Source organism: Myotis yumanensis, unplaced genomic scaffold, assembly GCF_028538775.1.
Source record: "Myotis yumanensis isolate MYYU_CA2020_CCGP unplaced genomic scaffold, mMyoYum1.0.hap1 SCAF_11, whole genome shotgun sequence".
Classification (NCBI taxonomy): domain Eukaryota; kingdom Metazoa; phylum Chordata; class Mammalia; order Chiroptera; family Vespertilionidae; genus Myotis; species Myotis yumanensis.
In genome coordinates this window covers 7109523-7128516 of record NW_027223762.1, presented here as the reverse complement: position 1 = coordinate 7128516, position 18994 = coordinate 7109523, and the positions used below count along the sequence as shown (strand labels likewise).

The following is an 18994-nucleotide window of genomic DNA, read 5'->3' as shown; positions in this document are numbered from 1 at the left end:
CTCGCTTTTATCCCTTCTCTCCCAGGAGACTGTGAGTTCCTGGCGGTCTCCGTTGGCCAGCCTCCAGCTCTGTGCTGTCACGGAAAATTCCTTTTTTCCTAATGTGACCCCCCCCCCCCCCCCCCCGCGCGCACCCCATCTAGGTAGTCCCATGGAGGTAGTCCTGCTGTGATGTGGCCTCTTCTATCCTAAACCCTTCCTTTGTTTCACCTTCTCCAGCTTTAATAAACTTACTCTCAAAATACCCGCTGCCGTGAAATCCTCCTGCCTGAAGTCAAGCACCCACACATTCCAGACCTGGGGGTCACCTGCTGGAGAAGAACTAGGATGTAGGGGCGGGAGGGCGCCTCGCCTAGGGAGCAGGCTGCCTTGTCTTCCCTTCTCCAGCAGCAGGGCCTCTCGGGAATGTTTGTTTGCCATTCTATTCTGGGTAGCATACTTTTGCCCACCCCGTAAGGTCAATAGTGTGCAGATGTTTGAAGCGGGATGAAAGCATTGCTATTCATGCTGCTAGAATCTGAGGCTTTTTTTTTTTTTAACCGAGAGCCCACCGCAAAAGGTGGGTCCCGCGGCCAGGGAAAGGAATGCAGTGTGGGGAGCAGGATGAAGACTTGGGGCAGGGCTGCACGGAGAGGGAGGGCGGACCGCCCGAGGCGCCCGGGGTTAGGTCAGGTGGCTGCGAGCGGGAGCGGAGGGTCGGGCGGGCTGAGGCCCTGGACTGGCCCCTCCAGGGTTCAGAGTGGGCGGCAAGGACTGAGCCCACCCAGCGGAGGCCCAGCCACCAGGTGGTGGGGGTCCAGGCCCCGCCCTCCTGCCCAAGCTGCCCAGTCATTGGCTCCGCCGGGCGGGGGCGGGCCATAGGCTTAAGCCTGGCCCCGCCTCCCTGGCCCAGCTGCCCAGTCATTGGCTCCGCTGGGGGTTCCACGCTCTTGGCCGCTGGTCCAGGCGCGGGCCATTGACTTAAATCCGCCGGTGCGCCTGGTCCCGGCCGCGACGAACCCAGCCTGCGAGACATCACCCGGCGCGGACACCATGCGGCGCCTCTTCCCGGGTCTGCTCCTGCTGCCGCCGCTGTTGCTGCTGCCGTGCCCCGCAGCCCCCACGGTCCCCGCTTCCCCGGCCCGCCCGGGCTTCCAGAGGCTGGGGACCCATGGCCCGGGGGGCAGCCCCGGGCGCCGCCTCGCTCCGGGCGTCCCCCCACGCGCGCCCTATTCGGGGGCCGGCCAGCCCGGAGGGGCCGGTGCTGCAGGTACTGTCCGGGCTCCGGGTCGGGGTGGAGATGGGGGTTGGAGCGGCACCTGGCAGGGGGCGCGGTGGGAGGGAGAGTCCGGCTGGGGCGTCGGTGTGTTCCTTCCCTCCCTGGTGCAAACTGAGGTTCAAGAAGGAAGGAGTCAGGGCTAGGGGGGTCTTTGGGAACAATGCCATTTCCCCTTTGAGTCAGGAGTTGGTTCATGCGGCAGAATAACTCCCAGAGCAGCAGGGTGTTTACCAGGTACAGGAGATCCTGTTGACTTTTGTGGTGGAGACGTTGCCTCAGAGAGAGGTAACCCTGCAGGGAAAAGCCCGTAGGCTGGCAGTCCAATCCATGACCTACCACTTTCCAGCTCTTACACCTCCCTGAGATCCAGACTTCTTGTCTGTAAAATGGGTATAAAAGCAACCTCTGCACCTCCGACTCACAGGGTTGTTGTGTTGGTACCCTGTGATCTCTAAAGTGTTATTGGTAGTAGGATATTATTATTTTCTTTTTTTTAATATATATATTTTATTGATTTTTCACAGAGAGGAAGGGAGAGAGATAGAGAGAGTTAGAAACATCGATGAGAGAGAAACATCGATCAGCTGCCTCTTGCATATCCCCCACCGGGGATGTGCCCGCAACCCAGGTACATGCCCTTGACCGGAATCGAACCTGGGACCTCTCAGTCCGCAGGCTGACGCTCTATCCACTGAGCCAAACCGGTTTCGGCATTATTATTTTCTTAATCAAATACCTCCAGGCAGCAGGATAATTTTCAGGTTTTTTTTAAACTATAGAGTTATATAATTCCTGTCCCATGCTTAGCCTAGGAATTTATTTTGAATCTACCTTTTCCCCACTCACTTGAGTAGATTGCCTTAGAGTAGCATCAACTTCCAGCCCCTATTAGGAAAGGAAAGAATTTTGATTGACAATTAATGTCCAGGGATAAGACATTAATTAGGACTTGGTGTGTGTGATGAGTGTGTGTGTGTGTGTGTGTGTGTGTGTGTGTGTGTGTTGGGAGAAAAGGAGGAATGACTTGAAAAAAGACATTTAATAACTGGCTTCTCTCTAAGCCTCCTGACCTAGATTAGGTCCAGCAGCTCAGCCGGGGTGGGGTGAAGGGGGTGAGGGAATGGGGGTGAGTGGGGAAGTGTTACCTCTCCCCACCCTCAAAAAACTTTGGTGAATGAAAAAATGAGAGAGAGGTGACTAAGAGTTTGATAGGGACGTGGGATTGGCACCAAATCTCAATCTCTGCTTCTTTAAACAAGAAACACCCACAGAGTTGAAGTGCAGTTAACATGCCTCAATCAGACGAAGTTGTCATCCCTCTTTCTACTTTCAACGTAGCTCAGGCTAGTTGGGCCCTTGAGTGCACTAAACGTGAATTAATGACCAGCTAGAGGGAGACTTAGGGCTGCTCTGGAGCAGTGTTCACCCCATGGGAGTGGGCAGGGTGGCGTGCAATGCGGCTGCCCGGACAGTTCACCTTGCACACTGTTCAGGGACACTTTGTCCCATGGCCTCAGGTAGCCAAGGCGCCCAAGCAGGGTCTGGAATCCACTCGCTCCTGGGAGTCAAGAGAAACCTTGAGTACAAAACTTGAAGCGAAGGGATGAGGTTCTAAGTGAAATTTAAGGGCTCAGCCAGCCTACAGGTGTGATATTGGGGTAGGTAGCCTTAGAGTAGCAACAACTTCCAGCCCCTATTACAGCGGTTCTCAACCTGTGGGTCGCGACCCCTTTGGGGGTCGAACGACCCTTTCACAGGGGTCGCCTAAGACCATTGGAAAACACATATATAATTACATATTGTTTTTGTGATTAAACACTATGCTTTGATTATGTTCAATTTGTAACAATGAAAATACATCCTGCATATCAGATACTTACATGACGATTCATAACAGTAGCAAAATTACAGTTATGAAGTAGCAACGAAAATAATTTTATGGTTGGGGGTCACCACAACATGAGGAACTGTATTAAAGGGTCGCGGCATTAGGAAGGTTGAGAACCACTGCCCTAGTGGGAAAATTAAATGATGTAATTCACAGCCTCGTGTGAATTCTCATCAGGGGATTCGGAAGGCCTACCGGCTCTCAACATCCAAAGGGAGACGGTCTTGGGGAAGGTAGCAGACAGTGGGCCATTGGGAGGTAGCGGATGCTGCCTTGTCTGACCTCCGGTCTCAGAGCTGGGGGTGAGGAATTGCTCCATTTCTGATTGTGGTCAGATCACTGCTTAGTCACTTCTGTTCCCCACACCTTCCTTGCAGGTTTTTGCAAGAGCCGACCTCTGGACTTGGTGTTTATCATCGATAGTTCTCGTAGTGTACGGCCCTTGGAGTTCACCAAAGTGAAAACCTTTGTCTCCCGGATAATCGACAACCTGGACATCGGGGCAGCGGACACGCGGGTGGCAGTGGTGAACTATGCCAGCACCGTGAACATCGAGTTCCATCTCCAGACCCACTTGGACAAGAAATCCCTGAAACAGGCCGTGGGGCGAATCACGCCCTTGTCCACAGGCACCATGTCGGGCCTGGCCATCCAAACAGCCATGGAGAAAGCCTTCACAGTGGAGGCTGGAGCCCGGGGACCCAGCTCGAACATCCCGAAGGTAGCCATCATCGTGACCGATGGGCGGCCCCAGGACCAGGTGAACGAGGTGGCGGCTCGGGCGCGGGCGTCCGGCATTGAGCTCTATGCGGTGGGTGTGGACCGGGCGGATAGGGAATCGCTCAGGATGATTGCCAGCGAACCCCTGGACGAGCACGTGTTCTACGTGGAAACCTACGGGGTCATTGAGAAACTTTCCTCTAGGTTCCAGGAAACCTTTTGCGGTAAGTCGTTGCCACTAGCAAGGATGCTATAGTCAAACATTATGAAGCAGAAGAAAGAAAGAATTCTCTCCTTTTTCTTTTTTTTGGTGGAAATTTTAGGGAAAGCTTAAATAGAAGCAATGCTTTTTGTGTCTTTTTTTTTTTTTTTTTTTTTTTTTTTACCAACTTAAACACACTTTGTTGGTTTAGGAATATAGAGCTGCCTTCTATATAACTTGGACTGCTCCTAAAATCCCCATGTTTGCATTAGAAATGGGAAGGTCTGGAAATAATCCTGGGTAAATGATCACGCTGTTCCCTGATGGGGTCAGAGAAAAATAAAAATAAAACGCACAAGACTGCTCTCCTCCCTCCTGCCCACCCCTGCATTTCCCCCGATATTTTCTCTAGTTTACCCATGTCTCGAGTTTACAGAACTCCTCTTGTTCCTGCAGAAGACAGGGCCCGCGTGTGTCCATGCAGGGGCCAGGCAGCCTGCTTCAGCGTGACTGGCGGGCAGAGTGGACATTCAGTGACGCTCCAGCTCGGAGGTTCACTTCTTTCTCTGACTATTCTTTTTTTTTTTTTAATATATTTTTTTTTATTGATTTTTTTTTTTTTACAGAGAGGAATGGAGAGGGATAGAGAGTTAGAAACATCAATGAGAGAGAAACATCGATCAGCTGCCTCCTGCACACTCCCCACTGGGGATGTGCCCGCAACCAAGGTACATGCCCTTGACCGGAATCAAACCTGGGACCCTTGAGTCCGCAGGCCGACGCTTTATCCACTGAGCCAAACCGGTTAGGGCGATTTCTCTGACTATTCTTCATGGAGGGACAGGGTCAGGAATCAGGGAGACTGGGATTTCAGCTCACTTCACAGGTAGAAGGAGCAGGGCTTGTTTGTTTTATTTTATTATTATTATTTTTTAAGGGGACATCTGTAATACTTTCAACAATAACAATTTATTTATTTTATTTTTAAATCTTTATCTGAGGATATTTTTTCCCACTGATTTTTAGAGAGAGTGGAAGGGAGAGGGAGAGACAGAGAGAAACACTGATGTGAGAGGGACACATCAATTGGTTGCCTCCCACATGCCCCTGGACAAGGCCAGGAGCCTAAACCGAGGTACGTGCCCTTGACCGGAATCGAACCCAGGACCTTTCAGTCCACAGGCTGACGCTCTATCCACTGGGCCAAACCGGCCAGGGCTTGTTGGTTTTTTAAAATCCTTCTGTTACTGTCATTCTCATTTCTTCCTTTAGGATGGAGTTTGAAATTGGAATTTTTAGCATGAATTAGCCAAATTCATGAATCTCAATCCATTCGCGGCTGGAGTTTATTATTAGTCACTGATCAGAATTATGAATGTGGGACTTATACTGTATTTTTAATTTTATTTTCAAACTTATTTTTCTTATCTATCATCATGCTTTATTATTATTATTTTTTGTCATTTGGAGATAATCTTTTGGAGCCCTCTATGGAAGTCCCCAAGCTGGTGTAGACAAATTTCTAGTTAAGGTGAATTTTAAAATGTAGGTACTTTTTGCTGTATAACCTATTCCACATTTATTTATTTAACAGGCATTTATTGACTACCGATGACACAAAGATAAAATTTGTCCCTCCCTACCATCAAGCAGTAGTTCGGCGATGGGGATGAGACAAACCAGTGAAGTAATAATTACAACCGTGTATTTCAAGGAGACTCTATATCTAAACAAAGGGAAACTCAGCCATCACCAGTCTGTCAGGAAATGGGAGATGAAGCTTGGTCTGGAGCTAAGCTTGGCCTCATCTCAGCCAGACCTGGCTGGGATCCCCTTGTCTTTCCTGTCCCAGGACACTGGGCTCTCTCTCACAAGCAGTCGTTGGTTTTGGTGGCATCTACTTGGCATTTATTGGTTTTCCCAAAGGAAAATGGCCGTCTTTCTCCCAGGAAGACCCCCTGTGCTTGTGGGTGGGTGAGAGCTTGCCAAAGAGACGTTGGTCTGTGGCAAAGTTGGCTCTCACAACCAGCACCGGGGGTTGGGCTTGAAGGCCATAGAGTAATAAGTGGTGAGTGGCGATCTTTTCCTTCTGGTACAAAAGACCTGCTTGTTCTGGGGGAAAAAAGACTGAGGAGCAAAAGCAGCTTGTTGTTGTTCACGGACTAGAAAGATCATCCCATGAAAAGGCTCTTCTTGGGAAAATATTAGGCTTGTCCTCTTGCCAAAGCAGTGGAGGCTGCTTACCTGCCCCAGGAGTCCCAGCCCCCTCCAACAGAAATGACTAAATTCACTGAGTCTTCATCCAAAACAGGTCACTAGGAAAAAAAGCCAATGACTTATAAATGGCTCTAGAAGGGAAAAGATGGAGATGCAGTTTAGCTGATAGAGTCGAGTTTATTTTGTTTTTTTCTTTTTACCTGTTTGTGTTATAGCGACAGAGTTTATTCTCCTTACTGATATCAGAGGCCCTGAAGTTGCGTGTGTTTAAGTTTGCTGTCTATTCTGAAGGCAGTTACCTGCACTGCCATTCCCCACTGTTAAGTTCATATATGCCCAAGTGTTCATCTAGGCCTAGATGAACACACCTGTTTATGAATTCTGTTTGGACACATACTATAGAACCCCCAGAAACCAGATTCCAGCTGCAATGGGACAGTCAGCTCATAGAACTTCACTTCAGGAAATACATGATCGTCTCCCCCGTTTCTGGCTTTGGGAAAACAAAGGTTTTTTTTTCATGGGTAGGTGGATATGTTGAATGAATATCCAATTGCCTGATCCATAAGAATTCTCTCTTTCTTCTCCTTCCTCCTCCTCCTCCTCCTCCTTCTCCTTCAGAAAGTTTACAATAAGATCTGTGATTTAAAATTAGTAACATGACTAGTTTAAGGATGGTATTTCTAGCCGGGGCAGAAACAAATAGTCAAAATTGGCAGTGAACTGAAGATGGAATCGGAAAGAAACCAGAGAGCGATGTCTTTTTGACATGGGAGAAAGTACCTGAAATGTTGACGTGTCTGTCGTCCGCTGACTGTCGTCCACTTCCTTTGCACAGCAGTGGACCCGTGCATGCTTGGCACACACGGGTGCCAGCACGTGTGTGTCAGTGACGGGGACGGCAAGCACCACTGTGAGTGCAGCCAAGGGTACGCCTTGAATGCCGATAAGAAGACCTGTTCAGGTGAGGCCTGCTTACCCGAGGGGGGCTGAACGGAACTTAGATTCGGGGACCTACACTCCAGGTTTCGGCCTGGCCTTGTGCTTTTCTCCTAATTGACTTTTGGCTGATATATTGTTGTTTAGCAAAAGGAAAATGAGAAGAAAAGTGAGGGAATACATAAATCAGCCTATGATGGTACAACATTCTTGGTCCTTTTGAGGGTTTGGAATTTTCGTGGATTTTATTTATTTACATGAAAAGCTACCCTTTCCTCTCTGTGGCCGTAGATGCTCATGGGATCTAGAAGAAAACGTAGAGAGGGCCTCGCTCCTCTGGAATGGGAACACTCACACACAGGCAATGAAGAAGGGGATCGAGGCCCACTGAAATCCTGGGAAGAAGTTTTTGAGGGGAAGAAAACTTAGAGATCATTTCATTCAACTTACTTATTTTAAAGATAATGAATTAAGACCCAAAGAAGGGAGACTCACCCATGCCTGGGGTCTGTGAGTAAAGAGCCGAGACCAGAAAGTTGGTTCCCAGCTTCCAGCCCCGTAGCCTTCCTATTGTGCTGAGCTGTCCGCAGCTGTGTGCGTGTGCATGTGTGTGTGCATGTGTGTATGCATGCATCTGTGTATGGTCTGTAATATTGATTCACGCTTCCATGTGTTTACATGTGTCCTGACCATTTCTGATAGCCATCGATAAGTGTGCTCTGAACACTCATGGATGTGAGCACATCTGTGTGAACGACAGAGCTGGCTCTTACCACTGTGAGTGCCACGAAGGTTACACTTTGAGGGAAGACAGGAAAGCGTGTGCAGGTACGTGGGAAGGAGGCTCCACTGCTGCCACCTCTTTGTCTGCCTGGCACTTTGAGCAGTGGCGGAGGGCGGGTCACACTGATGGGAAACTTCATCTGTTTTCCTCTCTTGCCACCCTGGCTTTTCCCACTTCTAGGTCTTGTTAGAAAATGTAGAAAAGGCCGTATGTATGTATCGCAGTCCACATGTGGAAGAGTGTTGTTCATTCCTTCTCTGTGCCAGCCCTAACAGTCCTTTCCAAATGCTAAAGACAATGTAGTCAGTTGAAATCAAATAACACCCCTTCAGGATATTCATCACTCACAAAGGGGAAATAGTAACGTCATAGTGGGGAAACCTGGCAGACACCAGTTTCGCCAAGTGATCCAAGTTAACATCCACAACAGGGACACAGAGTGACATCATGCATCTCCTGACACCGTGTACTGAGGGCACAGGAGCGCATCTGTGGTATTCTTGCTAAAATTTCAGAATCACGAGGAAACATCAGACAAACCCAGACTGAGAGAGACCCTACAAAGTGTCAGAGTCATGAAAGACAACGAAAGGCAGGAAATATTACAGATTGGAGGAGACCAGAGACAGGACAACTTAATGCAATGTGGGATCCTGGGCCAGAGAAGGGACATCAGTGGAATAATTGGCAAAATGTGAATGCTTAGTTAGATTAGTAATGAACTGATCTGTAGATTAGTTAATAGTATTGTATCAGTTTTGATAATTACACTATGATTATTTAATATGTTAACATTTGGGGAAACTGGATGAAGAATAGGACCTCTCGGTTCCATTTTTGCAATTTTTTCATAGGCCTGAAATTATTTCAAAGTGAAAAGTTTAAAAAGAAAAAGAGTAATTAAAAAAATCTCATGGCAGTTCAGAGAAGAAGTGCACTGAATGCATTTGGGTCTTGAGTTCTGATGCTGTTCTGAGTCAGTGGGTCTCCTTTGGACTCGGTTTCCTCACTTAATAACGGGTGAGGGTTGAACTACACTTTCTTCAAACTCTATGTCTTTCTGAATCTAGTATAAGTAGCTACCCAACTGTTGGTATTGCTCTCATTCAGTAAAAGTACAAATAAACCTAAAAGGAATGCTTTAGAAAGCATTTTGTGATATATTTAGATTATAAAAATTCAATATAGATGGTTCTGAAAAGGAGTTGGGAAAGTAGAAGAATGAGTACTGTATGTGTCGGATTTTGTTGAACTCAGCTGGCTTCCTGTAAGAGCAAATGGAACTGATGCCTTTGAAAGGGGTTTGCTTCTGACATGTTCTAGCTGCAAATGAGATGTCTGTATACACGTAATATAGCGAATGTTTTTATATTGTTGAATTTCTTCTCTCCTGGGCTTTTGTCTGGCAGCTCAAGATCAATGTGCTTTAGGGACACATGGCTGTCAGCACATTTGTGTGAACGACGGAGCTGGGTCCCATCACTGTGAATGCTACGAGGGCTACACCCTGAGTCAAGATAACAAAACCTGCTCAGGTAAGGCACTCTCAACAAACTCTTTCACACTTGGCTCCTTTCTATGGCAGGGAAACCAACTTGCAATTTCCCAAGAGAGAGATTCTTCAAGGCAACTTAAAGAGTCAGGATTCAGACATTCTGCTGTGCTCACAGACTAAGGCATGGTCGCTTAGAGGGCAGTGAGCTCAGCAGAATCAGCAAACATGGATGACTTCAGAAAGTGACTGAGAAATGGGTCTGGAGTGGGGGATATGAGGAAAGCTCAGTGAATGGAGGGTCCTTATCCAGGAACATTTTGTAGCACTGTACACTGGGGGCTTGTAAAGCAAATGGGGAACCTTAGAGGAAGTCAGTTGGACAGGAACTATTTGGTGTGATAGGCCGAACTGATCTTTTTCCAATTAAAACTTGGCTTTGAACTCTTCTGTGGCGTTAATCTTAAAGCTGGATCGTGTTAGTAAAGGAGACTTTGTAAACGACTGAATGAGACCCACACGGATCTTCCAGTAAGTTTGCGGCAGGTCGTCCCCTGACACTTTCTAGATGATCAATCTTCGAAGCATCTGAGACTTGGCGAGCGCGCCCATGCCCGAACTCGAATCCTCATTAACTTGATTTAAACGCACTGGCAAAACACAGTGGCATTTATAATGTAAAAACACTCCTAGGAGAAACTCCTAGCTCTCCAGGTGGTGTTTAGTTCTGGCACATTTTTTTAGATTTGATGTATAGTTTCCTCTCCCTTGAAGAGATATATTGGGTGACCTTTACAAGAGGGATGAAGGGAAATGGCTATCACCAATTTCCTTTGTAAAAAAATGGGATCAGTGAAAGAGAACTGAGCACCTATTTTGTCCCCAGGACTGCTAAGCGCTGGGCGGATATTGAGCATAAGTTTCTGCCTCTCTTTACGGGCAAAGAGACCCAATGTCTAAAGTAAGCAGAGACTAAGTAGCCGGGAGAGGGACTGATGGGAACTAAGGGCCGGGGATGGAGGGCATGTCCACTTGTTATCTCTAGTGAGTGTCAACGTAAGAAACGTCCAAACCTGTAAGAATTTTTATGAGTTTATTTGAGCCAAACTGACAATTGCTGGGAAGCAGAATCTCAATGTATAGAGAAAATGCTCCAGAAAAATGGCAGTTTTACCACTTCAAAAAATTGATTTGACAGAGAGAGAGACAGACAGACATCGATGTATGAGAGAAACATTGATCAGTTGTCTCCTGACTATGAAGGCAACCTGGGTATGTGCCCTGACCAGGAATCAAACTGGTGACTCTTCAGTGCATGGGATGACGCTCAACCAACTGAGCCACACCAGCCAGGGTTTACCACTTACCTTACACATTAGAATCGGAAGATGTAAGGGAGTTACATGAAATCCAGTGGTGATAGATTAGGGAGGCTGGAGAATGCAAAGTGGGGAAATCTCTGGGTATGGATAAAAGTAAAAGGAATAGACACATACTTCTTTTCCATAGGCGGGTATAGGATATTAACATTAGCATGATAATAACAATGAGGATTTGTGATCTCCACTCTGGTGCAGTGGTTGTGCTTTGAGGGGTCTGGAAAAAAGAATTACTTTGATATTCCAAAGGCATGCTATCAGGCATATTATCTTCCATTCAAAAAGACAACGGGCAGCCTCAGTTAAGGTGAAGGTTGACCTTTGTTGGGAAAAATACTGCCCTAGGACATGACTACCTGCCTTGAACTGCTTTTAGTTTAAAAGTTTTAATTTCAGACCCTCCTATGTGGGTACTTTCTGTCTCTGAGTATGGAAGGCCACCACACAGGCCTCCCCTGAGCTTGTCAGGTTTAGTATGTGGCCCCTTTCCCATCCACATGAGCGACACAGAGGTGGTGGGACTGGCGGTGGGCCTTGGAGGATGGTGACAGTTTGGTGGAGGGGAGGAGAGATGGAACAGGCAAGGGGACTGGCTTGTGCTGGCTTGTTCAGGGCGGTAGGGCTGTCAGGTGGGGTGCACTTCTCAATTCATGACAAGTATCCCACTTGGTACTGTAAGCTGCAGGAACATTGAAGTCCTGGGAAAAGGACACAAAAACAAATTTACATTTCAACTAACAGGTGTGGAATGAAGGAACATTTTATTGAAGAAAACTCACAAAACATCAAGGGCAATTTTCAATCTAGGCAGACTACTCCTGGAATACTCCCACTAAACAGGACAGGCAGATTAAGTAACTTGTCCACAGTCACCCAGCTAATGAGTAGCAGAGCCAGGATTTGAACCCACATACTTGCTCGGGGATACATGTGCTCATAACACGAAGCTATACTGTCTCATGGTGCAGGGCACAAGATAGCAAAGGGAGGTAGAAGAGAAAGACAAGATGGCGGACTCATATATGTCATCATCATCATCATCATCATCGAGTGTGTGTGTGTGTGTGTAGGTCAGTGCTTTCTGTCCCACTTTGTAAGCTATCAAGGGCAGGCCCTCCGTCATTCGAGTCCTTTTTGTGCAGCATCAAATTTAGCTCCATGTGTAGGTGGGTCCCTAATAATAATTTAGTGGTGGTGAAGAAGCTCCGTGTATGTTTGGAGGCATTGGTGGTCATCAGTAAAGTTCTGAAGGTGAGTTCTGCAATATAATCAAGACTCAGTGCAGCCCCAGTGCTGCAGGTAGGAAAACAGAGCAGCACCCCCAGATATGGGCAAGAAGAAAAAAAAGGAAAGGGGTGTATGCAATAAAAGGCAGGCGAGGGGATGTGAGATATGAGACAAGAAAGTAGGCTTTCTTCTTGTGGAACAGGGGAGCCTTGTTGCTGTTGACACTTGTTGGGACCAAACCAAAGCCTTTTCTCCCAGAAGTCTGCGCTTAGTTTCCCGTTGTAATTTGTGACTGTTTCTCTTCCTGGTCAGTTCTTGACAAGTGTGCTCTGGGCTCTCACGGTTGCCAGCACATTTGTGTGAGTGATGGGGCCGCGTCCTACCACTGCGACTGTCATACTGGCTTCACCCTGAATGAAGACAAGAAGACGTGTTCAGGTAAAGACTGGCGCTTTAATCCTATTTCATTCGGTAGGACAACCTAGGAGTAAGCTCTTCTCTCTCAGAGTCTGAGGCATGTTCTTCCTGTTGGAATTCTCCAGGGGTTCCCACTTGGCATCAGAACGAAATAATGCTACTCCTTCCATGATCTGGTTCCATCCTCTCTCTCTCTCTTTCTCTCTCTCTCTCTCTCTCTCTCGCAAATTAAAATGCAAAATCACTCTTGGGCATTTTTTTTTTTACTCCTGGAAAATGGGATTCCGACGTGATTTATAATGGTTTAGGCTCTGACCTCATTTGCCCAGTCATTCACTGAGTTATTTGTTCAGCAGCTGTTCATGGAGCTACTGTTACATGTCAGGTACTGTTAGGTCCTGAGGAAGGAACTGGAGAGAAACCAATGTTTTGTAGTGAGCAGTGTACAAGTCTTGCACTTCTTTTGTTAAATTTACTCCTAAATCTTTTATTCTTTTTGCTGCTATTGTGAATGAGTCCATCTCTCAGCTTTCAGTTGTGCTACATCGAAGTTGTCCGGTTTTCTATGGGATCTGTTAATTAGAACATCTCACTGAGCCCCTGCCCTCACAGAGCTTATAGTCTCTCAGGCAACATACACTGAAAAAGTATCCTAAGTTCCAATTTTATACTCTATCGCGATGCTGGATGGGCTTGTACTGCATCCAGTAGCTACATTCTGGTTTACTAATTGATTGAGATGGGATTTGAGCTGGCCTTTCCTAAAAGGTTCGATAGGGTTTGGACAGGTAGGTAGATTCTATTTAATCAAGTGTGTTTTGGTCCCCAGCCCTATATCATATCTTTGTAGAATGTGGGAGAACATGTAGGAGCAAAGGCCCACTGCCTTCCTCAGGCAGTAGTGCTACTCCATTGCAAGGTCACACTTCAGACCTGGGAGGTTATTCATATTTCTATTAGGCAATTTCAGAGGCTATGAGATTGAGTAGGAATAGCTGCCTCACTGAACTACAGAAAGAAACAGAAGTTAGCATTATCCTTCTCCCAGGTTCTTCGATTAAATGTCAATGCAACTTTAGTTCCAAAGTATTTATGGGGTGGAGGGCTGGGGGCTGGGTGCATGCTGGAAGGGGCCAATGGGGGAGAAAGGGGATATGTGTAATACTTTCAACAATGAAGATTAAAAAAAAACACACCCAAACCTGAAGTATTTATGGGCAAGAACTCTCATTTTAAACAAGTCAATAGAATAATAGTCCACATAGGAAATCAGGAATTATCTAGTTTTGAACCTTGAAGTATTTTGGCTGCACAAGTAGAGGTTTTTCCCCGTTTTCATTTTTTAATGAGGACACAGTATCACAAGATTAGTTGTCTTATCTCTGCGTTCTTGGCTTCCCGCTACACTATCTTCTTAAAAATTTACATCATGGAGAATTCCAGGCAATCACAAAAGTATAGAGAAAATATAATGAGCTCACATATACCCATCACCCAGCTTCGACAATTGTAGATTTGTCCCCAGCATTTCCTAATTCAGTTTCTTCTGTGACATTAACATTCCAAAGTGTTCTGTCCTCTTTGCGTGTGCTCCCATATCCTTTTACCTCCCAGAAAATGCATTTAGGTTAAGCCCTAAAAATGGAACTATCAAATCATGGATTTCCAGACTTGCTATGATTTCTAATTAACCCTAGCATTTCGTGTCCTGTCATTGTCATCAGCCGTTCAAGAAGCAGCAAGACTCACCTCCATAAGAGACGCTTGTGGGTGCGAAGCCACACTGACATTCCAGAACAAGGTCATCTCGTATCTGCAGAGACTGAACACCAAGAATATCCTTTCTGGGAGCTTTTCTGCTTAAAGCCTACCTAGGTTCGACAATGAGCCAAACATTTTAGGATATTTCACAGGATGAGGGCCCTCTCTATTAAGTTTTAAGATGAGCAATAGTAATACTGCACAGCGTTTATTTTGTAAACTGAGAGTTTCTTTGAAACGTTTTAAGAGACCATTTCACCCATTTAACATTGACATGGAAAAGCTACCTGTTTCTTTCTCTAGTGTTTTTCCATAGCTGTCTCTGCTCCCAATTGAGCTCTTCTTCACAGATCCAGCTATCATGCTATGACACCCTTATATGGCTTCTTAGGAACCTGGCCATGCATAGAATGAGTCAGCTGATTCATGGGGTGTGATCGCTCAGATAACACACAGCTGTAATACCCGCTAGCCAAGCCGTCAAAAAGCAGATTTGAAATGTACCATGTTACCACGTCAGAAACTTTCAAGATCAGCTCTTTATCAAAGTTGTGATTCAGGGAAATTACTTGTTTAGCGCGGCTCACCTTAGCAACGCTGTTCCTAGGGATCTTAGAGGAGTGGCATTCAAATTGTGACGGGGATCCCCGAGGTGGGTGCAGAGACTTTCCAGGGGTACAGTGGACGTGTGTGGGGGAGTGAAGGGGTGGCAGACAGGACTTTATAAAGGATCAGTTTCCAAATCCATCACTTCCTTAAGTTGATCTGCCTAAGATGCTACTTGGGGCGAGTTAGCATTCTCTTTTTCTCTCTCTCACCTCCGTATCCCCATTCTCCTAACTTTACATAAACCTCTCACGTAGCCTGAATCTTTCTAAGGTGCATTTCTTGGAAAAGATTCAAACAAAGGGGCAGTTCAACAGATTTTTAAACCAAGGCTTCATAAACACGATTCCCCCCACTCCAATCCATACCATTAAAAGATACCTTTCCAATTAAATTTTACCATTTATTTGTAATGGTTTTATGTAAAAATTTTTATACCTTATTTGTTGTTTGGATCCATTATGTGCTCATAATAGCTGTATTGATAATTCAATCCAGATGATTAAAAAAAAATTGGGGCCTTATGGTCAAAGAAATTTAATTGAAAGGTAATTTCAATATAAATGTGTGTGCTTGTTTGTGTAAGTTTACTTCAGAGAAGTATAATAGAGTGATCAAGAAAAGATTTCTGAGCCCTGACCGGTTTGGCTCAGTGGATAGAATGTTGGCCTGCAGACTGAAAGGTCCCAGGTTCGATTCCGGTCAAGGGCATGTACCTGGGTTGTGGGCACATCCCCAGTAGGAGGTGTGCAGGAGGCGGCTGATTGATGTTTCTAACTCTCTATCCCTCTCCCTTCCTCTCTGTAAAAAATCAATAAAAATATATTAAAAAACAAGATTTCTGAGATTCAGAGAAGGATAAAATTCTGTGAAGAAAGTAGAAAGGAAATACAAATTCTTTTGTTTTAAATATTTTATTTTAGAAGAATACTAGGTATCAATCTAGTATGCTTTTAATGTTACATGGGATACATTTGAAAGATTGATTTAAATTTCATTTTAGAAAGTCAATATTTATAACAGCATAAATTATACTAGTGTATTTTGTAACTAAAACTTATGAAAATTTTCAAATAACTTAAATATGCACAAGACACCACTTATTTGTTAAATATTTTAGGGGGCATATGAGCACAAATGTTTGAAGACTACTGCTTTATATTATGCTTTCTAAAAAAAGAACTTCTGAGTTTTAGATTACATTAGACTTGAGAAAACATTTTTACTCTTTTTATTTATTTACAATGGAATGTAATTATTTTCTTTTGTTTTGTATTGAAGTGTTTGAAAGTGTGTGTATGTTTTCTAATAAATAAATGGTGTTGGCCTTAACAACTAACCACTTGATGACATTTTGGAGAAGTTGCAAGCAAATGAATATGGACAAATACATCATTAAGCTGCTCAAAATTTTCAGCCTGGCCAGTGTGGCTCAGTTGGTTGAGCATCATCCAATCCATCAAAAGGTCACCGGTTCGATTCTATCAGGGTACATGCCCAGGTTTTAGAATCCCCACTAGGGGGTATAAGGCAGCCGATCAATCATCAATATAAATGATCTCTAAAACTGCTCAAAAGTTTCACCTGAAAATATATAGAACTTACTGTATTTAATACTTCTGTATGTTCCAATGGTGCTAATTATCTGCCATTAAAATGCTTGAATTAGTGGAGACATAGTTTGAGAATCTTCTGGAGAATCAGTATTATTTTTCTAAGGGAACAAATGTCCAGATCCTTAATTTAATGCAAACTTTAGTGTCTTTAAGTTATGACTATGAAATGGTTGGTAGGAAATAGAATGAAAAGTTTAATATTTCTTTCTTTACTAATTGAGCCATTTCATTTTTTTTTCAGTTCCTAAGTTCTCATTCTATTCTCAAACACAAGTATGTTATTTCTATAATTATATTCATATTATATATTCATCACAGATATTTTTAAATGTATAATATATAAGGAATAAAAATCACCTGTACAAAACTACTAACAGTTTGCTATTTTTTCCCAGTGCTCTTCCTTTATAAATGTACATTTTAAAATTCTGTTTGTTTTTTAAAATATTGAATTTATTGGGGTAACATTGGTTAATACATTTATAGAGGTTTCAAGTGTACAGTTTTATGATACATTATCTGTACATTGTGTGTTCACCACCCAGTGTCAGGTCTCCTTTCGTCACCATGTATCCCCCCTTTACCCTCTTATACCTGACCCTACCTCCCTTCCCCTCAGGTCATAACCATATTGTTGTCTGTGACTATGAGGTTTTTTTTCTTAGTCCCTTCACCTATTTCACCCAGCCTCCCAACTCCCATCACTTCTGACAGCTGTCAGGCTGTCCTTCGTGTTTTGTAAGGTTGTTTTGGCCATTAGATTCCACATGCAAGTGAAATCATATGGTACTTGTCTTTCTCTGACTGGCTTATTTCACTTAGCATAATACTCCCCAGATCCATCCATGCTGTGGCAAAAGGTAAGATTTCCTTTTTTTTTTTAATGGTCGAGTAGTATCCCATTGTGTAAAGATACCACAGCTTTTTTTTAAATCTATTCTACTGATGGGCACTTGGGCTGCTTCTAAATCCTGGCTATTGTAAATAGCACTGCAATTCCCTACAGAAACAGTCAAAACCTAGAAACAGTAAAAAAATCTAAAATACAAACTTCAAAGGGAATAAATGGGAATAAATGAAAAATAAACATGTCAAGGCAGTATATATTTTATGAAACATATATTGTTATTTCTCAACATTTTTGGAAGGACATGACATAGAGCAGTATTATTTTCCAAGCATATCTGAACACAGATCAGTAATATATTAATACTAGAGGCCCGGTGCATGAAATTCGTGCATAGGTAGGGTCCCTAGGCTTGGCTGGCCATCAAGGCCAACTGGGGCCTTCCGACTGCTGGCTGGAGCTGTCCTTTGTTCTGCACCACCCCCTGGTGGTCAACTCATGTCATAGTGATCGATTGGTCTCCGGGTCAAACTCCCAAGGGGACACTTTGCATATTAGCTGTTTATATATATAGATATCACAGAGCAATGATGCTATAGAAGGAATAAATGAGAGTTCATGTTCAAGAACTAAGGAAAAGTATTTAGATATGATTTTTCAAGAGTGTGACCTTAGTAACTAGCTTTGACTAATCATGTCTTAAATCCCCCTGGCTTAGATAATACTCACTTGATTCATGAGTCCAGTATAGGGAGCCCGTGAGAAGGTGCCAACATATCTTAGGAATTTACAGTTTGGTGCTGAAAAAACAGATACCCATACATTCGAAAACACATATTTTATCTGAATGGGGTGGGGGTTAAGTTTGGAAAGAATTTCTCAGGAAGACCTGAGAAAGATCAATGCCTTTGGCCAAGAGGGTGGGAACATCATTGGATATATATAAAATGGCCTTAGAAGCAGAGAGGAATGGTGGGGTGCAGAAAGCATATTGGCTTGCTCAGAGTAGGGCCATAGGAAAGATTTAGGAGGGAGATCTGATGTTAGCTAGAGTTTAGATTTGATAGAAAGGCAGCAGGACAACTGTCAATTCTTTATTTTTAAATATATTTTTCATTGATTTCAGAGAGGAAGGGAGAGGGAGAGAGATAGAAACATTAATGATGAGAGAGAACCATTGATTGGCTGCCTCCTGCACGCCCACAACCCAGGCATCAAACCTGGAATTGAACCAGGAATCAAAAAGTGACCTCCTGGTTCAGAGGTGATGCTCAACCACTGAGCCACCCAGGCCGGGGCCATTGTCAATTCATGAGTGGGCTGGGCGAGGCCACAGACTCAGGTGAAGGATTGCACGTATTTGCCTGAAACTGGCTACTGTGGCATACAGTAAGTACATGCTAGATTATACAAGTCAACAAATCAGTAGCCGCAGAACATGGTAAAAGGGAAAACCAAAGGAGGAAGAAATGTCTGAGGCAATAATTTCATGAGAGTTTTGGCTCTATGGCCCAAATGGCGGTGCTTTGTAACTTTCCAGGGACTCAAAAAGCACCAAGGAGAACTGAAGAAAGGAATAAAGTAGAAAGAAGAGAATACTGAACAGTGGCCTCCAGGCGAGAAAATACCAAATGCCGCAAT

At 44.5% G+C, this 18994-nt stretch overlaps 1 protein-coding gene across 1 annotated transcript; it reads left to right on the top strand.

Moving 5' to 3' along the window:
• Positions 1 to 1032: 1032 nt before the first annotated feature.
• MATN3 (matrilin 3) lies at positions 1033 to 16771 on the top strand. Its single transcript, XM_070428734.1, has 8 exons — positions 1033 to 1249; positions 3524 to 4090; positions 7124 to 7249; positions 7927 to 8052; positions 9418 to 9543; positions 12419 to 12544; positions 14248 to 14358; positions 16234 to 16771. The coding sequence occupies exons 1-8, from the start codon at positions 1033 to 1035 to the stop codon at positions 16287 to 16289; spliced, it is 1455 nt and encodes a 484-aa protein (XP_070284835.1). The 3' UTR covers positions 16290 to 16771.
• Positions 16772 to 18994: the final 2223 nt, after the last annotated feature.